Below are 24,727 nucleotides of genomic sequence, written 5' to 3' on the forward strand. Positions count from 1 at the left end.
ACTGTGACTTAAAACAATCCTTTTTTTCCTTTCCTTTTTTGTAATTATTTGGAGCAGAACTATTTCTGTGCTCCGAGCACAATTCCTTACCTCCATCATTCACACCTTGAAACTTTTTTGTTTTGTTTTTATAAGAGCTTTATTGATATAATTTACTTAACATAAAACTCACTCTTTTTAAGTGTACAATTCCGTGGTTTTTTTAGTATATTTGTAGAATTGTGAACCATCACCACTAACTATTTATAGAACACTTTCATCAGCCCCAAAAATACTCCTCTAAATATATTAGCAATTCCTCCCCTTTCCCCTCTTGCCTGCATCTGGCACCCACTAATCTGTTTTTTGTCTCTGTATTGCTTATTTAGGACATCACATATAAATGGACTCATCCAATATATGATCTTTTGTGACTATCTTCTTTCACTTAGCATGTTTTCAAGGTTTATCCACGTTGTAGCATGTGTTAGTACTTCATTTCTTTTTATTGCCAAATCTATTGTATGGATATTGCCACATTTTGTTTATCCATTCATCTGTTGATGGACACTTACAGTGTTTCTACTTTTTTACTATTATGAATAGAATAGTGCTACTATAACACATACACGTTTATGGGTGAATCTATATTTCCAGTTCTCTTGGGTATATACCTAGGAGTGGAATTGATGGTATTGGGTTGGCCAGAGTTCATTGGGGTTTTTCCATAACATCTTACCAAACACCCAAACGAACTTTTTGGGCAACCCAGTATATGGAGTTACATAGAATTATATGGTAACTCTATGTTTAACTTTTTGAGGAACAGCCAAACTGTTTTCCAAAGTGGCTGCAGCATTTTATAATCCTCCCATCAGTGTATGAGGATTCCAATTTCTCCACATCCTTACCAACACTTGTTATTGTCTTTCTTTTCATTTTAGCCATCCTAGTGCATATGAAGTGGTATCTCATTGTGGTTTTGATTTGCATTTCCCTAATGACTAAGATGTTGAGTATCTTTTCATGCGCTTATTGGCCATTTTTTGTATATTTCATGAACTGTCTATTCAGATCATTTACCCAATTTTTAACTCAGTTGTTCATTCTTCTGTTGTTGAGTTGCATAAGTTCTTTATGTATTATGAATACAACTTCCTTATAGAGGTATGATTTGCAACCCTCCTGTTCAGTGGGTTATCTTTTCACTTTCTTGATGGTATGCTTTGAAGCACAAAGGTTTTAATTTTGATGAAATTTTCATGAATCCAATCTATTTTTTTCTATTGCCATTTGTGCTTTTGGTGTCACATCTAAGAAGCCATTACCTAATCCAAGGTCTCAAAGATTTATTCCTATGTTTTCTTCTAAGAGTTTTATAATTTTGATTTTGGGTTAATTTTTGTGTGCAATGGGAAGTAGGGATCCAGCTTTATTCTTTTGCATGTGGATATCTAGTTATCCCGCACCATTTGTTGAAAAAACTATTCTTTCCCCATTGAACTGTTTTGACAACCTCATCAAAAATCAATTGACCGTAGAAGTTTATTCCTGAATTCTCAGTTTTATTCCATTGATCTATATGCCTTGCCTACTGTTATGACAGAACCATATTGTCTTTTTTTTTTTTTTTTTGGCTGTGCCACACGACTTGCAGGGTTTTAGTTCCCCTGACCAGGGATCAGACCTGGGCCCACGGCAGTGAAAGCGCTGAGTCCTAACCACTGGACTGCCAGGGAATTCCTAGAACCATATTGTCTTAATTACTGTAGCTTTGTACTAGGTTTCAAAACTAGAAAGTTTCAGGTTCCAACTTTGTTTATTTTCAAATTATGTTGGCTTTTCTGGGTCTCTTGCATTTCCAAATGAATCTTAGAGTCAGTAGTCAATTTTACAATAAAGGCAACTGGGATTTTGATATGGATTTCATTGAATCTATAGATCAATTAGGGGAGTATCACCACCTTAAGAATGTTAAGTCTTCTGATCCACGAACATGGGATATCTTAACATTGAAATCTTTTAAAATTTCTTTCAACAGTATTTTGTTGCTTTCAGGGTACACACTTTGAAACTTTTAACTTCTTCTTGAAAGGTACTACATTTTCCAGATAATGAATCATTTCATTAGGTTATATACATGATTATGTGGCACTGAATCTTTTATTACATTACCTATTTTATGTAGCCAATTCTAATCTAAGTTTAAAGTATTTCTCATTGGTCTTACGAAAAAAGTAAATGGTCAATATTAAAAATTTTCTGTTGTTTCAGAGTTGCTATTTGAACCCTCTCTCTAGCAACATATCTATATGCAACAAATTTTGCGTGTGATTTTGGGGTTTTAGGGCCTCAGTTTTAAGAGATTCCAACTCAACCCCAACATTTTAGAAAATGTTATTGATAGTGACAGTAAAGATGGACAGATATTTTTCTTTATCTTAATATACCTAAATTAAAGATAACCTCTCCACATATTTCCCTTGGGGATATTCATGTGACCTATTTCATTTTACCTTTGTAATAGTTTTCATATGTTTACATTTCAGCCCCTACTCATGTTTTTAATGATTAAGGTCTCTTCACCCCTTGGCTGGCAAAGTAGGCTTTCTGCTGTGTTTGTCATTTTCCCACTTGTAAAGTACACAGTTAAATTATATCTTTGTCTGGAAGGAGCAGGAAGGGGGAGGAGATTTCAGTGGTAAAAAGCACTTTTCTTTCATGAAAGAACAAAGTTTCCTTTTTGACCTGGCAAGTCATTTCTGATAGGAAGGAAGATGCATACATTTCAGTTAAAGCAGAAATGCAGATTCACTATGGAAAACTTCACAGTAATGTTGAAAATTAGGTACTTATTTTTTTTCTGGATGGAAATTACATGGAAAATCTACCTGTGGACCACTTTAATATTTGCATACATTAATTGTATCAAATGCTCTGAATTTAAAAGTAGCATTTTAGTATCTGAACAGGATTTTAACTGCAGTACATTGGGATATATCATAATCAGTCTACGAAATTCATTGGCAGATGCCCACTACATTCATAGACAGCCTGTGTAATGACTAGGTACAGGAAATTGAGAGAAGAGTTGAGGGAAAGGGAAGCTAGTGAATTTCTCATACCTTTCTTATAATGTAGGAATAGAATCCTACAAGAGAAGAGAGACTCTTCTCTTTAGCTTCCTGGCATTTACACATCTCACCAACTCTGATAACTCTAGGAAACCTGGGGGTTTCTTCCCCTGCTTTGTTGATTTTAGCCCTTGACCCTGCCAGCCTCTAAACCTCACATGCGTCCATCCTGAATTCTCTTTGTGTTTTCTTTGTACATCTCTTTGTGCTTATTATCAAGCAGTCTGGTATTTGAATATCTTTCAAGTGCAAATAGGATCACATCTGCTAGGAATTTTATATTTTACACACAGTGCTCTATTAAAAGCTAGTTTTAGGAGCAAAGAGTCTTTCCAACAAATGATGCTTGTCTTTTCAACAAATGATACTTGAACACCTGGACATCCACATGCAACAAAATGAATCTAGGCATAGATTCTACATCCTTCACAAAATTAACTCAAAATGGATCACAGACCTAAGTGTGAAATGTAAAATTATAAAACTCCAAGAAGACAACATGGGAGAAAATCTAGATGACCTTGTGTTTGGTGATGACTTTTTAGATACAACACCAAATACATTAACCATGAAAAAAATGAATTGATAAGTTGGACTGCATTAAAGTTGAAAACTTCTGCTTTGTGAAAGACACTATCAAGAGAATGTAAAGACAAGCTGGGAGAAAATATTTGCAAAAGACATATTTTATAAAGCACTGTTATACAAAGAATCCTTAAAACTCAACAATAAGAAGACAAACAACTCGATTAAAAAATGAGCCAAAGATCTTAACAGAGACCTCACCAAAGAAAATATTCAGGGAATTCCCTGGCGGTCCAGTGGTTAGGACTTCACACTTCCACTGCAGGGAGCACGGGTTTGATCCCTGGTCGGGGAACTAAGATCCCACATGCTGTGCAGCACAGCCAATAAAAAAAAGGAAAGAAAATATACAGATGGCAAACAATTCAGAGAAATGCAGGCAGATGTAGAGATACCACTACACATCTACTGGAATGGCCAAAATCCAGAACACTGACAACTTCAAATGCTCGTGAGGATGTGAAGCAACAGGAACTCTCATTTATTGCTGGTGGAAATACAAAATGGTATAGCCGCTTTGGAAAATAGTTTGGTGGTTTCTTACAATACTCAACGTTCTCTTACCATATGATCCAGCAGTTACACTCAGTTTACCCAAAGGAGTTGAAAACCTATGTCCACACAGAAACCTGCACACAGATGTTGATAGCAGCTTTATTCATAATTACCGAAACTTGAAAACAACCAAGATGTCTTTCAGTAGGTGAATGAGTAAACTGTAGTACATGCAGACAATGAATATTATTCGGCACTAAAAAAAAGAGCCATCAAGTCATGAAAAGACATGGAGGAAACTTAAATGCATAATAATATTAAGTGAAAGAAGCCAGTCTGAAAACGCTACATGCTATATGATTCCAACTGCAGTATATGACATTGTGGAAAAGGCAAAACTTTGGAGACAGTAAAAAGATCGTGGCTTTCAGGGTTTAGCAGGGAGGAAAGGATGAATAGGCAGAGCTCAGGATTTTTGGGACAGCGAAACTACTCTATGATACTGTAATGGTGGATACATGTCATTATACTTTGGTCCAAACCATAGAATGTAAGGCACCAAGAGTGAACTCTAATGTAAACTGTGGATTTTGTTGGATAATGATGTGTCAGTGTGGGTTCACCAGTTGTAACAAATGTATCACTCTGGTGGGGCTTGTTGATAACGGGGGAGGCTGTGCATGGGTGTGGACAGGGAGTATACTGGGAATCTTTGTACTTTCTGCTTAATATTATTGTGAACCTAAAACTGCTCTAAAAAACTCTGTTTAAAAGAAAGCTCCATCTGAGCTGGAAAAAATATGGACCCTGCATCACAGAAAATAAGTCCTTAAAATACTACATTTTGGGCTTCCCTGGTGGCACAGTGGTTGAGAGTCCGCCTGCTGATGCAGGGGACACAGGTTTGTGCCCTGGTCTGGGAAGATCCCGCATGCTGCGGAGCGGCTGGGCCCGTGAGCCATGGCCGCTGGGCCTGCGCGTCCGGAGCCTGTGCTCCGCAATGGGAGAGGCCACAACAGTGAGAGGCCAGCATACCTCCAAAAAAAAAAAAATACTACATTTCATGGAATGCCCTTTAATTAGAAGTGGGACATTTTCTCACTGAGTTATTACCACAGAATGTTTCCTATATATTCCTTTTTTTCTCTTTTCTGAGGAATACAACTTCTAATGTAAATGAGCCCTCTCAGGTGAAACTCATCTTTCAAGTGGAGTTTGACCAGAATGGAGTATCCCGGTAATATAATGAGATGAATGATCAATTAATTTTGTTCTGTATTTTAAATATGAATTCAGCAGTCATGGATACTTGAAACATAACGATACTAATAATAATTAGTTCAGTGACTAGTGGAGTGTTGAACCCTCCCTCCCATTTATTCAATCAACAGAATAAGAGCAATAAGAGTGACATTTATTGATTATAAACACTAAGTGACAAGCACTTTACATGGATTATTTAATTCTCACATTATGAGCTAAGTATGCATATTATCCACATCTTTTAGATGTGGAAACTGAAGCTTAGAGAGGTTAAGCAAGTTATCAGAGGATACACAGTAAGTGAACAGTTTAGACAGTATTTGAACCCAGGCAGTGTGACTCCAGAGCTGATGGGCTTAACTGTCAGAGTGCTTACCATTGATCTCTTAACTCTTTGAGAAACCTTGCACTTCAGTTATCCCTAGTTACATTATCTGATGGACTAAAATTTAGTTCAAGTAACTAGATTCTCAAGCTTTTAATAATAGGGAAAACTCTAGATTCTGTGAGAATCCTAAAGGCTTCTAGAAATTGGTGTCCACATCTTTTTGTTTATTTATTTTATTTTTGGCTGTGTTGGGTCTTTGTTGCTGCACGCAAGCTTTCTCTAGTTGTGGCCAGCAGGGGCTACTCTTTGTTGCGGTGCGTGGGCTTCTCATTGTGGTGGCTTTTCTTGTTGCGGAGCACAGGCTCTAGGCACGCGGGCTTCAGTAGTTGTGGCACACAGGCTCAGGAGTGGCTCGTGGGCTTTAGAGCACAGGCTCAGTAGTTGTGGCACACAGGCTGAGTTGCTCCGCAGCATGTGGGATCTTCCCTGACCAGGGCTCAAACCCATGTCCGCTGCATTGGCAGGCAGATTCTTAGCCACTGCTCCACCAGGGAAGCCCCCAGATCTTACTTTTAAATGGTTGAAGCACCTAGGTGTTCAACCTAGGAAAGAATTCGCACTGAAAGTCTGATTGGCAGAAAAATTAGATATGCTTCATATGAAGCTGAAAGACAGAACTTGGACCAGAGGGTGAAATTTGTGGAGAAGTATATATTGACTTAGAACTAAGGAACAATAGTCAATATCTGCAGTAGTGGAAAACAAATAGAATTACTTTTAGGGAAGGTTAGTTGGTTCTCTCATACTAGTAGTCGTCAACTACTAAAAGTAGCCAGCTTTACTCAGGGTACTATAAGGGTTCGAGCTGTATGTTATGAGGACTAGACGAGGTAACATAAAAGATGTCTTCCAACTCTGATTAGATGTGTTTGGCTTATTTGAGACCAACTGTTGCATAGACTGTCCACTGAAAGGATTGAGGATCTTAACTTTAAAAGTAACACACAAAGGTTTTATTATCCCAAGAAATTTGAGAACCATTATTTTATAATAAGCACAAGCTTTTTCTATACCTTACAAAAAAGTAATGTTTAATTTTCTCTATTTTGAGAGAACTGAATAATACGAATTTCTGTGCAGAAGGGTATGACATTGTGATGGTGGCCAATATTTTTGTAATATCTCTTTCTCTTGATACTATTGTACATGCCTAACTGATATAAGCTAGTTAAGAAATTCAAATCCGAAATAAACTTTCATACAATGACTGACAGGTATCTTAGCTCTTACTACTTTGAAGTTTATTTCAGATGTCTGAATTAGTTAACTAAATAACAAAAAAAATGTCTGCCCAGAGGAAACTAGGTCTTTAAGGGACTCTTATTCACTGCCATACCATTCAACCCAGAACACGATGCTCATTTAATATTGGGCCAATCCATGATAATACTTAATATGCAGTATCTGATCTAACGTATTAGTTTTATCTCTCCCCCCCAAAAAAAATTTGCCATATGGAAAAAAATCATGATAGAAAAAGTTGTTTCAAAGAAGAAAGCAAGGGCTTCCCTGGAGGCGCAGTGGTTGAGAGTCCGCCTGCTGATGCAGGGGACGCGGGTTCGTGCCCCGGTCCAGGAAGATCCCACATGCCGCAGAGCGGCTGGACCCGTGAGCCATGGCTGCTGAGCCTGCGCATCCGGAGCCTGTGCTCTGCAACAGGAGAGACCACAACAGTGAGAGGCCCGCGTACCACAAAAAAAAAAAAAAAAGAAGAAAGCAATATTCATAAGGACTAGAAAGTTTAAGAATGGCATAACATTTTTATTTGCAAGAATTAATACAGGAGTGTGTTTGTTTTCATGTAAGTTAATATAAATTTAATCTATTAAAAAATCTGACCATCACTTATCAAGATCCAAAACTGGAGTACGTCCCCAGCTTTTGCTTCAGCGGTCTTGCTTTGCTGTCAGATGATCTTTCTTATCTTATCAGCACTATTGTTAGCACATCTTTTGTTCTTATCACCCAGTTCTTTATCACCAATTGCTATGGGAGCAAAATGCCCCAATACAGAAAGCAGTTGTCTCAAATACTTTTTAATTTATTTGAGTATCATTAGTTTCCTGATTCTAAATAACCTTATAGTTAATGGGTAATGTAAATCATTTTTTTAATAGGCTATCACATTGGAATAAATCTGTGAGTTAAGAAAATTTAAGGAGTGGAAGAAATGCCTACCCCCTACAGGCATTTAATGATGTGTGTAGCTTTAGTTCCTGAAGAAAAGGAAACAAGTTCAGTAAATATGTTGAATATTATATATTTACTAATGAATATTAATTTCATTAATATTAATAATATTAATTTCATTGGGGCAAAGGTGTTTGCTTTCACATTTCATCATTTCATCATGTGTATGGCATCATCTGTCATATATTTCTCATTTTGTCTACTTTAGTCTTTATTCCTTTTGTAGTTGATTTTATGTAGCTGTATATTTTGTAATAAGAACTTGTTTTTAGTATGATAATTTTTAAGAATGAGCCAACAGATTCATCTCAGACCCATACAACTTCAAATTAAATTATTATGATTTAAAAATGGCAATTTCGGGCTTCCCTGGTGGCGCAGTGGTTGGGAGTCCGCCTGCCGATGCAGGGGACACGGGTTCGTGCCCCGGACCGGGAAGATCCCACATGCCGCGGAGCGGCTGGGCCCGTGAGCCATGGCCGCTGAGCCTGTGCGTCCAGAGCCTGTGCTCCGCAAGAGGAGAGGCCTGCGTAACGCAAAAAAAAAAAAAAAAAAATGGCAATTTCATGGACTTCCCTGGTGGTGCAGTGGTTAAGAATCCGCCTGCCAATTCAGGGGACATGGGTTCGAGCCCTGGTTCAGGAAGGTCCCACATGCCACAGAGCAACTAAGCCCATATGCCACAACTACTGAGCCTGTGCTCTAGAGCCCGCGAGCCACAACTACTGAGCCGGCACACCACAACTACTGAGCCCGCGCACCACAGTAACTGAAGCCCGCGCGCCTAGAGCCCATGCTCCACAGCAAGAGAAGCCACTGCAATGAGAAGCCCGCACACCACAACGAAGAGGAGTCGCTGCTCACCACCACTAGAGAAAGGCCTTGCGCAGCAGTGAAGACCCAATGCAGCCAAAAGAACAAACAAAAAACCCACAACATTCAAATCAGCTATATTTCAATAAAAATTATTTAAAAAAAATAAAAAAATTAAAATGGCAATTTCTCATTGCAGATAGTGAATAAAATGTATTTTCTTCCTAAAGATACGAACTTAGCCTTTTCCTGATGTCACAATGGTTATGAAGAAAAAAATTGGTGTGCTGTTAATTGCTATCTGATTTATATTGTGTTTTAAAAGCAAGAGTAAACTCATGGGTCGTATAGATCTGAATGCATAAATTGGTCTATTTAGCTATTGGCTAAACATTTATTGAGCACCTGGCTTTATGCAGTGCTGGGTACTATGCTCGGAGTTAGAGCTTCAAAGATAAGGAAGACATGTACCTCCTTGAATTTATGGAGTATTTGTCTATTCTTTATGACTTAAGACACCAGTGACTTAGTGAAAGTAAAATTTAAGAGAAAAACCTTAAATTGCAGGTGTAACTAACATACCATACATGTGAGCTCATTCAGATTTTAATCTCTAAATCTGATCTCCAAGGGGCTTTTTAGATACTCTTTGAAGGTTTAGGGCTGCTTATAAAGGTTTTAAATGACCTAGAAGTATTTGCCCTAACGTTAAAGAGTAGTCCAGCAGTGATTCTAGAGGAGAGAGTCATGGGGAGCTCTTAGAAGAAAGGAAGGAGAAGAAAGGGGAATGGAAGGGAATTCTCCTGAGAATTTTCTTACAGCTCTCTTCTTAGGAAGGCTTTAGAGCTCTGTGTTTATCTGAAAGATAGCTCTGAGTTTACCAGTCATGAGAGTACTTTGGGCCTAATGGGCACCTCACTCCAGCATCATTTTGCCGCAGGATCTAGATTGTGGTCTCTCCAATATGGTAGCCACTAAACATGCATGGCTATTTAAGTTTAAATAAAATTTAAAATTCAGTTGCTCATTAGCCACATTTCAGGTGCTCAATAAAGCTACCTAATTGGACAGTGTAGATACAGAATGTTTCCATCATTTTGGAAAGTTCTTTTGCATGGCACTAATCAGGATGAAAAAGTTACATGAGAAAAATGTTAGAAATTAGAAGGGGCTTCGTTGTGTGGAGGAGATTAGTATAGAATTGAAAAGGATATTTTCTTAACTAAGATCCTCTAAGATTTTGAATGTGACAAAATCAGTTGACATTTGGAACATTTCAGGCATTTAATTCTTATGCTTTTGCTTCCAGAGTAAAATAAATAAGTTCTGTAGTTTTATTTCAGGATTATAAAAATTGGCATGTTTGAAATGAACTCACGTACAAAACAGAAATAGAGTCGAAGATGTAGAAAACAAACATGTTTACCAGGGGTTAAGGGGGGGAGGGTTAAATTGGAAGATTGGGATTGACATATACACGCTACTATATATAAAATAGATAACTAATAAGGACCTACTATATAACACAGGGAATTCTACTCAGTACTCTGTAATGGCCTGTATGAGAAAAGAATCTTAAAAAAACGTGGATATATGTATAACTGATTCACTTTGCTGTATACCTGCAACTAACAACATTGTAAATCAACTATACTCCAATAAAAATTTAAAAAAACAAAAATTGGCATGTTTGACTCTCAAGATGATTCTGAAAGTTAGAATTTGTGAATTCATATTTCTGTCATTCATTTGATTTCATTGTGCAATCTTCGGAGGCAAATATTGCTTTAATAAGATTTTTCTTTGTTTTTCTTTGTTCCCATTAATTAAGCCTCTGAAGTTTTGAGACTTTTTATCTGTTTAGATAAATCCTCATCCACTTCACCAGTCCTTCAACTTCTCCGCACTTCAGAAAGCAGCAAATGAATGTTTTTATGTTAAAAGGAAGAGCTTTCATTCTTTAGTTTCCCATTCCACTTTAGACATGAAATTAGGGAGAAAAATTTGTAATATAGCAATATGGTAAAGATTAATACAATCTATCATTTTTCCCCAAAATGGAAATTTCATCATTTTTATTATATAATATAACGATTAGAAGAAATAATAGGGAAATTAAAATGTGAAAGAGAGCTCTCTTGATCTTAATGGGAATACTCCTAGCGTGTGACCCTTGAGTCAGCTAGTGGCTGCTGGATTAAGGTAATGTATGCCTTTTTACTGTATTAGTAGTGTAAAACAGAAAAACAGTCTTTTCCATACATATAAAAAAGGCATCTGATTGTGTTTAACATCCTTTTTTTTTTTTTTTCTTGTGGTACGCGGGCCTCTCACTGTTGTGGTCTCTCCCGTTGCGGAGCACAGGCTCCGGACGCACAGGCTCAGCGGCCATGGCTCACGGGCCCAGCTGCTTCGCGGCATGTGGGATCTTCCCAGACCGGGGCACGAACCCGTGTCCCCTGCATCAGCAGACGGTCTCTCAACTACTGCGCCACCAGGGAAGCCCTAACATCCATTTTTGATCATTTAAAAATCTCTTATTAAAATACAAATAGATATTTCAATAAATATTATCAATTAATACATTTTTCTGATATTCAACTGTTTTCCTAAAATGACTGTCGTTGGTCATGGTGTATTACTATTTTAATATGCCATTTGATTCATATTGATAGTATTTATTTAAAAATAGATTGGTGTATTTTTTTTCTTTTTTGTAGTGTCTTACCAGATTTTATTATCACTGAAAGAATTGAGAAGCTGTCCTTAGTCTGTTTCCTGGAACAATTTAAGAAACATAGGATTTACCTGTTCCTTTAAGATTTCATCTCCTTGTTTGAGCCTTGGTACTTTTGTGGGGTGTAATTGTTTGCAGCTTTCTTAAATTCTTCTATATAGGGGTTGATTTATTCTTAATTTTGAAATTTATCAACATAGACTTACATCATTTTTTTTCTTCTGTGTCTATGGTTATAAATTCTTTTATTGCTAATTTTGTTTTTGTATTTTCTTAGACCTATTTTATTATTTTATTTCCAAAGAGCTAATTCTTCAGTTTTAAATAAATGTTTCTAATTCAGTTTCCACTTTTATCATTATGAATTGCTCTCTCTTCTAAAGGATTACTGATACCCAATGGATTTTCTCCTTCAGATATGTTGCTTTAAGCGAAGGAAGTGAAGTGAAAAGTGAAAATTGCTTGTCTGTGATGTAGCCTTCCTACTTCTATAAAATTTCAATACTTAAATGTAATATGTAGTTGCTTAAATAGAAATTATTTAGATTCCAGAATAGGAGTGTGACAGACCAGTTGTAGGCCATAGCTTTTCCTTCATTTGCACCATGTTCTTGTCGAAAGGATATTTTGAAACAATTAGTAGTGTACAGTGTCTTTTTTTTTTAAATAAAATTTTCCCATTTAGAATCTTTTGACATCCTCTGGCAGTGATTTGCTAACTTCATGTATACTAACAGCACAAGATTGCTTGCATAGGTTTTACTTTTCTACTTAAGGATCTTATTGTTTCACAGTAAAATGAGTGATGGGTGGGTCTTAGTACCAGTAGCATTTCAGAACATTAAAAATGTGAGAATATAAAACGAAGATATATTTAGTCACATTAATCAGTTAACACATTTCTATTTATTTATTGAAATGTTCCTTTTGTGTTATATGTATTTTGTTATAAAATGCTTCTTTTATTTAAGACTAAACTTAAGTACTTCCTTTTTAGGTATAAGCGTGTCTTTTCAGTTGGAACCCATGCGATTACTACATATAATCCCAATACCTTAGAAGTAACAAATCAGGTAATTATGTTAGAAGCTATTAGGTGTTTGAACTCCATTTGAATTTTAAAAGCCAGGTTAAAACCTGACCCATGACTCCCTGTCTGAAATCAGTACTTTAGGGTAGAAGTGTCAAATCTGAAAAAGATTAATATGCTTATATAATGCTCAGTGCTCAGGACCAAACATAAATAAAGGGGGCATGTGTGTGCTTATTTCTAGGCTCTAACGGGTATAACATTTTAATATGTTACTATTGATTACAGCAGTCTTTTTAATGTAAAATTTGTAAATTCTTTATAATTTTAAAGGCAGCTTTACAGGCATACATAAGTCACAAGTGCAGTGGTTGGAAAATACTTGTAATGAAAGTAAGGTTACTGTCTATAAAGGCAAGACTAATGTGAATATGGATAAGTAAACATAAATATATTCTAGCTTATTTTAATTCTAAATTAGGTATGTTTTACAGATTCTTCTTTTTATTGCTGTTTTTAACACATTTGTAGGTAATCATAAAATGCTATTCCCCAGTTCTTTTCACATCTATGTATTTTAATTGCTTTGGATTAATGTCATCAATCACTGAAGTTGGAAAACGGATAGGACTTCTTTATTGTCCCTGATGACTGAAAACTTTTAAAAGTTTGTTTTATAGAATTACTGTAAGACAAAACCGTTTCTAGACCTCAGTACTGTTTTGTAAAATTTTCTCATTTAATCAGTGATTGTGAAATCAAAGTAGTAAAAATAAGTGTTGCATTTCCCCATAGTATAGCACAAGTTGAAAGAATTCCTTTCTTTTTGTTAGTGGCCTTATGGAGACATTTGCAGCATCAGCCCTGTTGGAAAAGGACAAGGAACAGAGTTCAACCTCACATTTCGTAAAGGCAGTGGAAAAAAGTCAGAAACATTAAAATTTTCTACAGAGCACAGAACAGAACTTCTTACAGAAGCATTGGTAAGAACCATTTCATGTTAATACACTAAATTTCTCTCTTCTTTTTCTTAATGAAACAGTTAGATTAAACTACAGATATTAATGTTCTGAGTCCCTGTTCCCACTATGCTTATTTTTTTCTTATTGACCCTTAACTCGACACTGTGAAACTTTCACTTTTTTCTTACTGACAGGCTGGTTAATCCTTTATATTTGATAGTTTTTGTCTTTTTAAATACGTTATATAGAACAAAGCAGTTTTACATTTAATTAATCTATCCTGTTTTTCAGTAAAATTTCACAGTTTATTGAATATCCTTAAACTAAAACTTTAATAACATTTTTTGTAATCGGTTTATTTATTTATTTTGGCTGCATTCGGTCTTTGTTGCTGCGCACAGGTTTTCTCTAGTTGCGGCGAGTGGGGGCTACTCTTCGCTGCGGTGCGGTGGCTTCTCTTGTTGCGGAACACGGGCTTTAGGCGCACAGGCTTCAGTAGTTGTGGCGCGTGGGCTCAGTAGTTGTGGCACATGGGCTTAGTTGCTCCATGGCATGTGGGATCATCCTGGACCAGGGCTCGAACCCGTGTCCCCTGCATTGGCAGGCAGATTCTTAACCACTGCACCACCAGGGAAGTCCCTAATAACATTTTTTAATATCAGGGTTACCAAGTTGGGATTTTAACTTTGGATAGAAAGTACTGAACTGAAATGTGAGTCTTTCTTACCAATCTGTGGTTATAAACTATGCTTATATCTTCTCTTTCAGAGATTTAGAACTGATTTTTCAGAAGGAAAAATCACAGGAAGGGCAAGTATTTAACATTTATTAATATCTATCTTTATTTTTTCAAATGTTGTGCTTTAGAAATCCTTCCATGAACTGTGTGTTCCCTTTATGGCAAAGTTAAAGGGGAAAAAAAATGAAACAACTTTAATGTCTCCTGATATCATGTGATAGATGAGTGTAATTTAACAGGAAACACAAATATGAATAATTAGACTTATGACTGTTAATGCTGATAGTTGGGAAAAAATCTTCAGGTAGAACTCAGCATTAAAAACGATGTTTCATTCATGAAGTCTTTATTCAGTATTCTAAACAGCAAGAGAAGCTTCACACTGCTGATAATACTTGTTAGGCCATGCAGTAGTTGTTTGGTGTAGGAGATTCCTATTTCAGAAGTATTAAAGTTTTAAGAATGTTTATGTTTTGAAACTGTCTTATTACATGTTCTTGCACTGGATCTGGCCAGTAATGAAGCTTTGCATGGTGCACTGACAGCTTTCGGGAAATCATGGTTACTCATTAGAATTTAACTTTTCCAGGCCTTCTCTAGTCATGTTACGGCAGCATTTAAACTAAATCAGAGTCTTCTGGGGACGGTAAATGGGCGTTGATACTTTTTTCACTCTCTTGCAATAGGGGGCACGTGGAGTAATGTGTAAACTCATAGCACTGTCCAGAGCGCTAGCTTCTGGCAGAAGGCAGGATCTGAACTCTCATATGCTGGCAGCACTGTTCCCCTGTTTTTTTGTTTTTTTGTTTTTGTTTTTGTTTTTGTTTTGCAGTACGCAGGCCTCTCACTGTTGTGGCCTCTCCCGTTGCGGAGCACAGGCTCCGGACGTGCAGGCTCAGCGGCCATGGCTCACGGGCCCAGCCGCTCCGCAGCATGTGGGATCTTCCCGGACCGGGGCACGAACCCATGTCCCCTGCATCGGCAGGCGGACTCTCAACTACTGCGCCACCAGGGAAACCCCCCTGTTTTTTTTTAAAAGCCCTCGTCCTGTATATAGATGCTCTATTCTTGTTTTAGTATCCCAAAAGCCTCAATGATCTCAACTCAAGCAATTAACTGGTTGCCCAGGAGCCATTTAAAATAGCTTAATGGCATTTGGTGAGCTGCTTGTTTCTTATACATGATGAGCCACAATCAGATTTATATAAATCATAATTTGGTATGCTTATTTTAGTTATTTTATGTTAGTGAGTTTTCTGTATATCTCATCTGTTTGGAAAACAACTGCTTCCAGAAGCATACTTAGAGATTTTGTTTATAAGCTTCCCTTTATATCCGTTAACTTCAGCAACTTAATACTTTTCAAAATTTTGTGGTGAAAACAGTATCCCTAGAAGATTGCCTGAAGGACAGCAATTTTATATAAGTTGAATTTGGCCTCAGGCCTCTCATTGCCCTTGGATATACTCTAAATCAAGGTCTCTCAAGACTGTCTTGGCCTCCACAGTTCTGAAGGACAATGATTTGTTTCCCTTGGCAAATCTCTTTACTTGACAGTTGATTATCAGCTGGAGGAATGGAGAATATCCTGTGCGAGTGGACTGTGGGGCATGTAAGCCAGCATAGTTGGGAAAAGCACCACTTTTTGTGGCCTCCCTTCTACCCCCACTTCTGCTGGAAAGGTGTGGCACTGCTCCATCCTGTAGTTCAGAATCAAGGCTCTCAATATATTCTTGGGTTCATGCAGGCCTTTTTGTCTTTCTCCAGAATTCCTTTTATGAAACCATAATGTGCATGATGCCATAGATCAGTAATGCTGAGGGGATTGATGTGGTATGATCCTGTGAACCTCATTGCTGGGTTTAATGTTGGGGTGTTAGCGGAGGTGTTTATTATCTAATGCCTTACTCTCTTCTGAACACCTGCAAGAGAATTTCTCTCTTATTTTAGTATTAGAAATAGTTGTACTCTTGAGCAGCAACTGGTTTATTTTTACCTTAAGAATCATGTAACTGACCATGAGTTCCTCTTCATATTGATGTGTAGAAAACTTTGTGGTCTTTTTGGGTAGACAAGGGAATGTTCATTACACATCTGACATTTTGTTATCCTTATTTTCTCTTTGCCTCATTTTGCCTTTATTTTAAATTATTCTATACACATTTTAGTTAGCAGCCTCAACTAAACATTTTTTTCTTTTTAAGAGTAAAACTGGATAGTAAATGGATGTTGACCATTGTAATTATTTCTGATACTAGGTACTTTAATTTTCAAAGGAATGTTCTCTAAATGGAATTTTACTTGCTAATGAGATCAAACTTATAAAGTTAAGTTTCCAATGGTGTGATTAGAAAAGCCTACGGTGTTTAAATTGAATACTGTAACAGCCCTGAAAAGTGACTTAGCTCTTTTCTATATCTAACTTGGTTAAAAGAAGCATAGGGACCTCAGCTCAGTGCTCTGTGATGACCTAGATGGATGGGATGGGGTGGGGGGGAGATCCAAGTGGGAGAGGATATATGTATAAATATAGCTGATTCACGTCGTTGTACAGCAGAAACTAACACAACATTGTAAAGCAACTCTAATCTAATTTTTAAAAATCCATCAACAAAAGTTGAAATCTTTTCTCCAATAGACCTCTTGAAGAATAACATTTATAGTTAGGATTTCCCTAAAAAAATTTTTTTATAGATTTGCATAAAGGTGACTTAAAATTGTTTCACAAAATATTGTAACCCAAACCTTTGTTAATTGTAAAAGGACATACTGTCTTCAGTTAGCATGAACGTTCTTAATTGAATAAACATAAACCTCCAAATGGCTAAAATAAAAATGATTTTAACAATTTGGATAGTAGCTCTACATATTTATAATTTTTGATTGTTTCAGCAGTGACTGATAAGTTAAATGTAACTGTGTTTTATGGTAAACTTAAATATGAATCTAAAAGTATTATTATCTTTCTCTCTAGAGATATAACTGCTATAAGCATCACTGGAGTGATATAAGAAAACCTGTCATTTTGGAAGTAACACCAGGAGGCTTTGACCAAATTAATCCTGCAACCAACAGAGTCCTCTGTTCCTATGACTATAGAAATATTGAAGGCTTTGTAGATCTCTCTGATTATCAAGGAGGGTTTTGTATACTTTATGGAGGATTTAGTAGATTGGTAAGTAGTGTTTTTAAAAAGCCATTTTAAAAGGGACATGACCATTTGAAGGACAGCAGAGTTAGTTTTGAAATTTCCTGAGTCCTCGGGGAGGAAGTATGATATGTATTATGAATGCAGGCTTTGGTATCAAAGAGACCTGAGCTTGAATCCCAATTTGCAGCTCTATAAAATGAGGAGAGTAATAGGTATGTTAATAGGTTTTTTTGTTTTGTTTTGTTTTTTGGATCGAATCAGATAATTTATGTAAAATGCTTAGCACAGTGTGTGGCTTAATATTCAATAAATGGTAGTTACAGTTTTACTTTCATTACTATTAATGTCTTACCTGAAGGTTTCTAAGCTTTCTTTGAAAAGGTATTTTAAAATCTTTTTTTTTTATAGTCTTCTTTCCATCGCCCAGCTATTTGTAATCTGAAATCTGAATATTCATTGGAACTTCAAATTTGGAATTCATTGCATGTTTTTGTCTTGAAATTCTGAATTATATGTAAATTTTGGGGTATGGCAGAATGCCGTGTATGTTGGCAGTAGAAGCTGAGCTATAGAAGATGACCATCTTTTTTTATAAGAAACGTCCTGCCTTAATTAAACCCCACATCTCAAAGATGAGCATTAAGAGGGTCCACATGGAGAGGCTCAGCTGAACTTACTCTCAAGAATCCTTTCTCTTGAGAATTTTAATTCCTGTAGCTACCTTAATGTCCTGGGAACACTACTCTGAGATTTAGTGTTCTGTATCTAAATTATCCATCCCTGGGTAACAGCCAGGGCAAGTCTTTTGGATATACAAGAGGCTAGAGGGTAGCAAAAGGGAAGTAAAAAGAATGGTGGGACTTCCCTGGTGGCGTAGTGGTTGAGTCCGCCTGCCGTTGCAGGGGACACGGGTTCGTGCCCTGGTCCGGGAAGATCCCACATGCCGCGGAGCGGCTGGCCCGTGAGCCATGGCCGCTGAGCCTGCACGTCTGGAGCCTGTGCTCCTCAACGGGAGAGGCCCCAACAGTGAGAGGCCCGCATACCGCAAAAAAAAACCCAAAAAACAAAAAATGGTGGATGGGGTGAACAATCTGATTTACAAAATATGTTAACTCTTCAGAGTTACAGGCCTTTAGTCATCCTAGATTTCACTGTTTACCCAGATGATGGGTACCATCCTAGTGTCCCTCATCTAGGAATGTACATGTAGACATTTTGTTACCTCTGAGTCTAGACCCGAAAGGTGAAGGCCCAAAGAGAAAATTAGTTCCTTCTCCCACGCTAAAGCAGCCTAAAGCCTGCTGTCATAGTGCTGTCCAAAGGTTTTCTCTTCCCTGGGTGGTGGAAATTTATAATGATTAACGCCTTGGTGGAAAACATACCTAATTACAGGAATATGGCCTCACAGACCTTAACAGAATCACAGTAATTCACCAAGCCTTACAATGCATAAGGTAAACATTAAGGATAAGAATTGCCAACATTTTTTATTGCTTGATGGCATCAAGCACTTTTAAATTTTAATCATCCACTTTCTAAGCATACTGTCTGCCTTTTAAAAGACACTAGCTAAAATGAGACATTCACTACAAATATGAGACCATGACAGATCCATTCAGCAAACCTTCATCTGGTACCTTCTGCATCCATAGTGACTAGATACGCTGCTGGGAATAAAATCAGGTTTTAAAACATGATCTGATCCAGTGTTTCTCAGCAGGGTAGTTAGTGGCATTCTGGGCAGGACAGGTCTTTCTTGTGTGGGATTCTCCTGCCCTGCCCTTCATGGGATATTAAGCATTTCTGGCCTCCAGGTACCAAATGCAAGTAGCAATATATCCTTAACCTTTGTAATACACTCTGGAGGTTGGTTTATAATATTCATAGGCCAATGACTTGTAAACATTTAAACATTCTTCAAGGTAATCTTGCAAGAAAGTCCACTATATAAAAACAGATGAAGTCAGAGCTACCTTAGTTGAAACTGGGAATCCTGTCCACATAGTACCAATGCCCTGACTGGACTTAGCTGGGGTCCCTGGGGCCTCTTTTGGAAGCCCCAGAGCGCTGTTTTCCACGCGGTGATGAGAACCAGACTCTGAGAAGTTAGGAGATAATTTCCATTCAGTGATTATTTAGCCAGGCTCTCTATCTCAGACTTTGTGATTTTAATTTAATAATAGTATTTCAGCCACAACACACTGCTTATTTACTTCTGATAAGATCTACCTTTTTTTTGCTAGAAGTGCTCCTTCAGTCACTTTCCTATGAATTGATTTCACTATGGTCACATTTTAGTTATTTCAACCCTGACTTTTTAAATTTCAAAATTTGTGCAGCATTTATTTGCATCAGAACAAAGAGAAGAAATTATCAAAAGTGCAATAGATCATGCTGGGAACTATATAGGTATTTCATTGCGGATCAGAAAAGAACCTTTAGAATTTGAGCAATATTTGAATCTTCGCTTCGGGAAATACAGCACTGATGAATCCATCACATCTTTAGCAGAGTTTGTAGTCCAAAAAATATCACCTAGACATTCGGTAAGCCCATATGTTAAAAGTAAAAATTTGTTCATCTGATTTTGACATTTTTTTCAATAATTTTTTAATATGTATCAATTTTGTTTGAAGGAACCTATAAAGAGAATTCTAGCACTTACAGAAACATGTTTAGTGGAACGAGATCCAGCAACCTATAATATTGCAACATTGAAGCCCTTAGGAGAAGTAAGTTTCAGCAATATTAGCTTAAATGAGATTTCTCCCTGTTGATAAATTAGAATAATTTTCTTTCTATTTTAATATTTTTAAATGCCTGAAGAATAGGAAACAGGAATAATCTGTATTTAATTCTTCATTGTATTTACTGATCTTAGAACAATGAATATTGCAAATTTTATTTTCCGAGTATACAATGAAAACTTTTTATTTGGTATTGTGTGAAAATTTGAGACTTTTAAGTGGCTCTTAAAGTCTGACATTATAAAAAAGTTACATCTTTAAATATTGACTTCTGTCAACTAAATGATGTGTAGTTTTTCTAATGAAATACTGTAAAACTAAACATCTTGCATGGAACCTGTGTTTTATTTTCCTTAGGTATTTGCTTTGGTTTGCGACTCAGAAAACCCACAACTTTTTACCATTGAATTTATAAAAGGCCAAATACGGAAATACTCTTCAACAGAGAGGTATTTTTTTTAATTCATCTAGCTTTCAAGATCCTAGTATGTGCAAGGTGAAGTGCTTCATTAAAGGGCTTCATTACATAAGTTACATTAAAATTATGTAACTTAGGAAAAGACAACTCTATTTTGTTGCATATGTAAAATGTTCTTCATTTAGTTTTCAGGTTTCTAAAGAGTATAAAAATGATGACTTGATTTTAAATGAAGGGATGAAAAAGTGTATTTCTGAAACTTACACTTTTAAAGTATTTAAAAATAGCACCTTTCACTTTCATTCTTAAATTGGTTGGATAATGGCAGCAAGTTACTTTAATATAAATATACTCAATGAAACTAACACAGCATTGTAAATCAGCTATAATTGTGTGCAGGTTTTGTGTGGATGTAAGTTTTAAACTCCTTTAGGTAAATACAAAGGAATGTAATCACTGGATCATATGTTAAGAGGATGTTGAGTTTTGTAAGAACTGCCAAACTGTCTTGCAAAAGTGGCTGTACAGAAACATGTTTAGTGTGCATTCCAACCATTTTGCATTCCAACCAGTAGTGAATGAGAGTTCCTGTTGTTCCACATCCTCATCAGCATTTGGTGGTGTCAGTGTTCCAGATTTTGGCCATTCTAATACTGGTGTTGTGGTATCTTGTTTTAATTAGCATTTTCCTGATGTCATATGATGTAGAGCACCTTTTCACGTGTTTATTTGCTGTCTGTATATCTTCTTTGGTGAGGTCTCTGTTAAGGACTTTGGATCATTTTTTAATTGGATTGTTTTTCTTATTGTTGAATTTTAAGAGTTCTTTGTATATTTTGGATAATAGTCCTTTATCAGATATGTCTTTTGTAAATATTTTCTCCCAAACGTGGCTTGTCTTTTCATTCTCTTGATGAAGTTTCTTGAAAAAGTAAAACTGTAGAGACAGAAGGAGATAAATGGTTGCCTTGGGGTGATGGAAGTGTACAAAAACTAGTTTGTGATAATGATTGCACGACTGTACAAATATACTAAAAATTACCAGACTGTACGTTTTAATTGAATGAATTTTGTGATTTATAAGTTATACCTCAGCAAAACTGTTAAAAATAATCTTAAAATTAAAAAACAAGAGGAAAACGTTAACGATCCATTCCTTTAGTAACTCGTACATGGTATATAACAGCAAAGTGAAGAGCTAGTATTGGAATGTCAGGCCCTCTCCTAATACCACTATTCTTTTTAGCTTCCTTTGTACCCAGAGTGCCCCCCTGAGCAGGTAACCTGCTAAAGGGCCTATGCTGCCTTCTAAATCAAAATTTTCCTAAATTATCAATCCTAAAACCTTTTTATTTTTAAACTTGCTTAGAGATTCCTTATTAGCAAGTTTGCTGGATGGAGTAAGAGCCTCTGGTAACAGAGATGTTTGTGTAAAAATGACATCAACTCATAAAGGTCAACGATGGGGGTTACTCAGCATGCCCGTCGATGAAGAGGTAGAGAGCCTTCATCTCAGATTCTTGGCTACACCTCCAAGTAAGTATTGATTTAAATGTAATTGCATTTCCATCCATCTACTTAACAATAATTTAAGAAATATAATGCAGATCTCTAAATCTTTTTGAACTTTTCATCTCCTTACAGATGGCAACTTTGCAGATGCTGTATTCAGGTTCAACGCTAATATTTCATATAGTGGAGTTCTCCATGCAGTAACGCAGGATGTAAGATAAATTGTATCATAATATGTTCATTGTCATTAACTTTTAGTATGGAAACTTTTTTGAACTATTCTTCCTTACCTAGGGTCTCTTCTCAGAAAACAAAGAAAAACTAATCAATAATGCCATAACAGCATTATTGTCCCAAGAGGGGGATGTTGTGGCTTCCAATGCAGAACTTGAGAGTCAGTTCCAGGCTGTGAGGAGGCTTGTGGCTTCCAAAGCTGGTTTTCTAGCCTTCACTCAGCTTCCAAAGTAAGTTACCTTAATTTTTTTCTTCAGAGAATTTGAACAACTCAAAATAGCAAATAATCAACAATTTACCTCTTTATATCTGAGTAAAACCTGATACCTTTTAATATGGTGATATAGTAGTTTCTGTTTATGAGAAATAAAAAAGGAAGGTGAATGGAAATGATATTTCTGACTTATTTATCCATTCACCCATGATATTACTGACTCTGTTTTAGTGAATTTGAATGGGAAATTATATGCCTTTTAGTTTTAATTAACCTTAAAAAAAATCTTCCCCTTGAAAGAAAAAAATTATTATGATAACTGATATGTTCCAGAGATGGGATTCAGAATATGTAATTGCTATAGTAATGCAATAGAAACTTAAGATGATTTATGTTATATTTTAATAATAAAATAATAGAATAATGCTCAGGCATTGCTACTATATGCTGTTGTTTTGTTCCACAAGGTTTCGGGAGCGTCTAGGAGTGAAGGTAGTAAAAGCACTCAAGAGGAGCAATAATGGAGTAATCCACGCAGCCGTTGATATGCTCTGTGCCCTCATGTGTGTAAGTACTAGTGTTTTTCTTAAGTAAACTGATTTTGTTTAAGTTGACTGATGGTTTAAACTTCCACAAATCCAGATTTTCATTGTATCAATTAAATTCAGCGTTTCTATATTTCCTAACTTGCTCTCATAGCCATCTACTTATTCAAATAAACATTTGTTTAGCATAAACTAGGCACCATGCTGTGTACTAGAAATACAAAGATGTTAAGGCAAAGTTACTTCCTTGAAATTGCTAACAGTCTAGTAAGGTAGGCATATGTATACAATATAAAGTAGTAGGGGCCATGGGATCCGTAAAAAGCAACACTTAATTTTGGTTTTGTGATGAGAAGATAAGATTCTAAGCCAGTCTTTCTGGAAGACATTACCTTGATCTGAATTTTGAAAGGCAGGCAGGTATTTTCTAGCTGTGAGAAGACTTTCCTAGGAAGAAGGAATAGCATGTGCAAAAGCATATTTGGGAAGCAGCAAATAATTGAATATGACTGGATCATAATGTATGTATGGGGGCACATGGGATTAGGAGTTATAGCTAGAGATGTATGCAGAGACAGCCATAAAAAGCCTTTTGTGTCAGACAGAGAAGCAAGATTTGTATGCTTTAGTAAGGAACAACTGAAGGATTTTTCAACAGGAGTGATAACATACCATGTTTGAATTTTAGAAAGCTCATGGATGGTATGTGGAGTGTAGATTAGAGGTCAAGTTAAGAGGCGGGTAGAGCAAATTATCATGTAAGACATGAGATGCTGAGGTAGGATGGGCTAAAGAAGGCACATTTGAAAGCTGTTTGAGAGGTAAAAATCTAACTTGCTGACAGCTTGTTTGGGGGGAAAGCAGCTGTTCAATATAACTATCAAGTTACTGATTTATCTCAATTTTGTGTAGAGTATATGAGACTTTATTCCTTATATTAAGTGTTTTTAGGCAGACTTAGTGGTATACAGTAAACATAAGTAATCACTTGTTTAAAACCTTGCATTTATTCCCCAAAGTGGATTTTATTATCTTTACTACAAATAATTCCATTAAAGAATTAGTGAGGGACTTCCCTGGTGATCCAGTGGTTAAGACTCCGTGCTCCCAATTCAGGGGGTCTGGGGTCGATCACTGGTCAGGGAACTAGATCCCACACGCCGCAACTAAGAGTTAGCATGCCACAGCCAAAGATCCCGCATGCTGCAACTAAGACCCCTGATGCTGCAACTAAGACCTGATGCAGCCAAATAAATAAATTAATTAATATTTTAAAAAATAATAATAAAAGATTAGTGGAATAACTAGAACATAAAATAACAGTAGTGTAAAGTAAACACATTGAGACCTCATTAAAAATTAGGTGTTTGCTGTGTATTTTACATGAATTATCTCATTTGAACTTCATAATAGTCCAGTGAGGTAAGTACTGTTATTCCCACTTTATATCTGAGGAAAATGAAACTAAGAGAGTTAAAGTAATTTAACTGTATCTAAGCTTGGTTATAGTCAGTAGCAGAATTAGGATTTGATCTTTACTCTTAACTGTCATGCTGGAATCCTTTTTATGCTCTTAGTTTATTCCAGCAGT

At 36.5% G+C, this 24,727-nt stretch overlaps 1 protein-coding gene across 1 annotated transcript in view; it reads left to right on the forward strand.

Moving 5' to 3' along the window:
* The window catches only part of DNAJC13 (DnaJ heat shock protein family (Hsp40) member C13), a gene marked incomplete at its 3' end in the record, with an annotated part of 106,591 nt that overhangs the window by 1,431 nt on the left and 80,433 nt on the right, over window positions 1-24,727 (forward strand). Inside the window, exons 2-12 of the mRNA XM_079705255.1 lie at window positions 12,582-12,657; window positions 13,448-13,597; window positions 14,345-14,386; window positions 17,290-17,490; window positions 19,806-20,012; window positions 20,103-20,198; window positions 20,571-20,662; window positions 22,001-22,167; window positions 22,276-22,355; window positions 22,438-22,607; window positions 23,059-23,158. Of these exons, the coding sequence (XP_079561381.1) occupies window positions 12,582-12,657; window positions 13,448-13,597; window positions 14,345-14,386; window positions 17,290-17,490; window positions 19,806-20,012; window positions 20,103-20,198; window positions 20,571-20,662; window positions 22,001-22,167; window positions 22,276-22,355; window positions 22,438-22,607; window positions 23,059-23,158 (1,381 nt within the window). The remainder of the gene's footprint in view (window positions 1-12,581; window positions 12,658-13,447; window positions 13,598-14,344; window positions 14,387-17,289; window positions 17,491-19,805; window positions 20,013-20,102; window positions 20,199-20,570; window positions 20,663-22,000; window positions 22,168-22,275; window positions 22,356-22,437; window positions 22,608-23,058; window positions 23,159-24,727) is intronic.

Source organism: Hyperoodon ampullatus, assembly GCF_949752795.1.
Source record: "Hyperoodon ampullatus genome assembly, chromosome: 5".
Taxonomy (NCBI): domain Eukaryota; kingdom Metazoa; phylum Chordata; class Mammalia; order Artiodactyla; family Ziphiidae; genus Hyperoodon; species Hyperoodon ampullatus.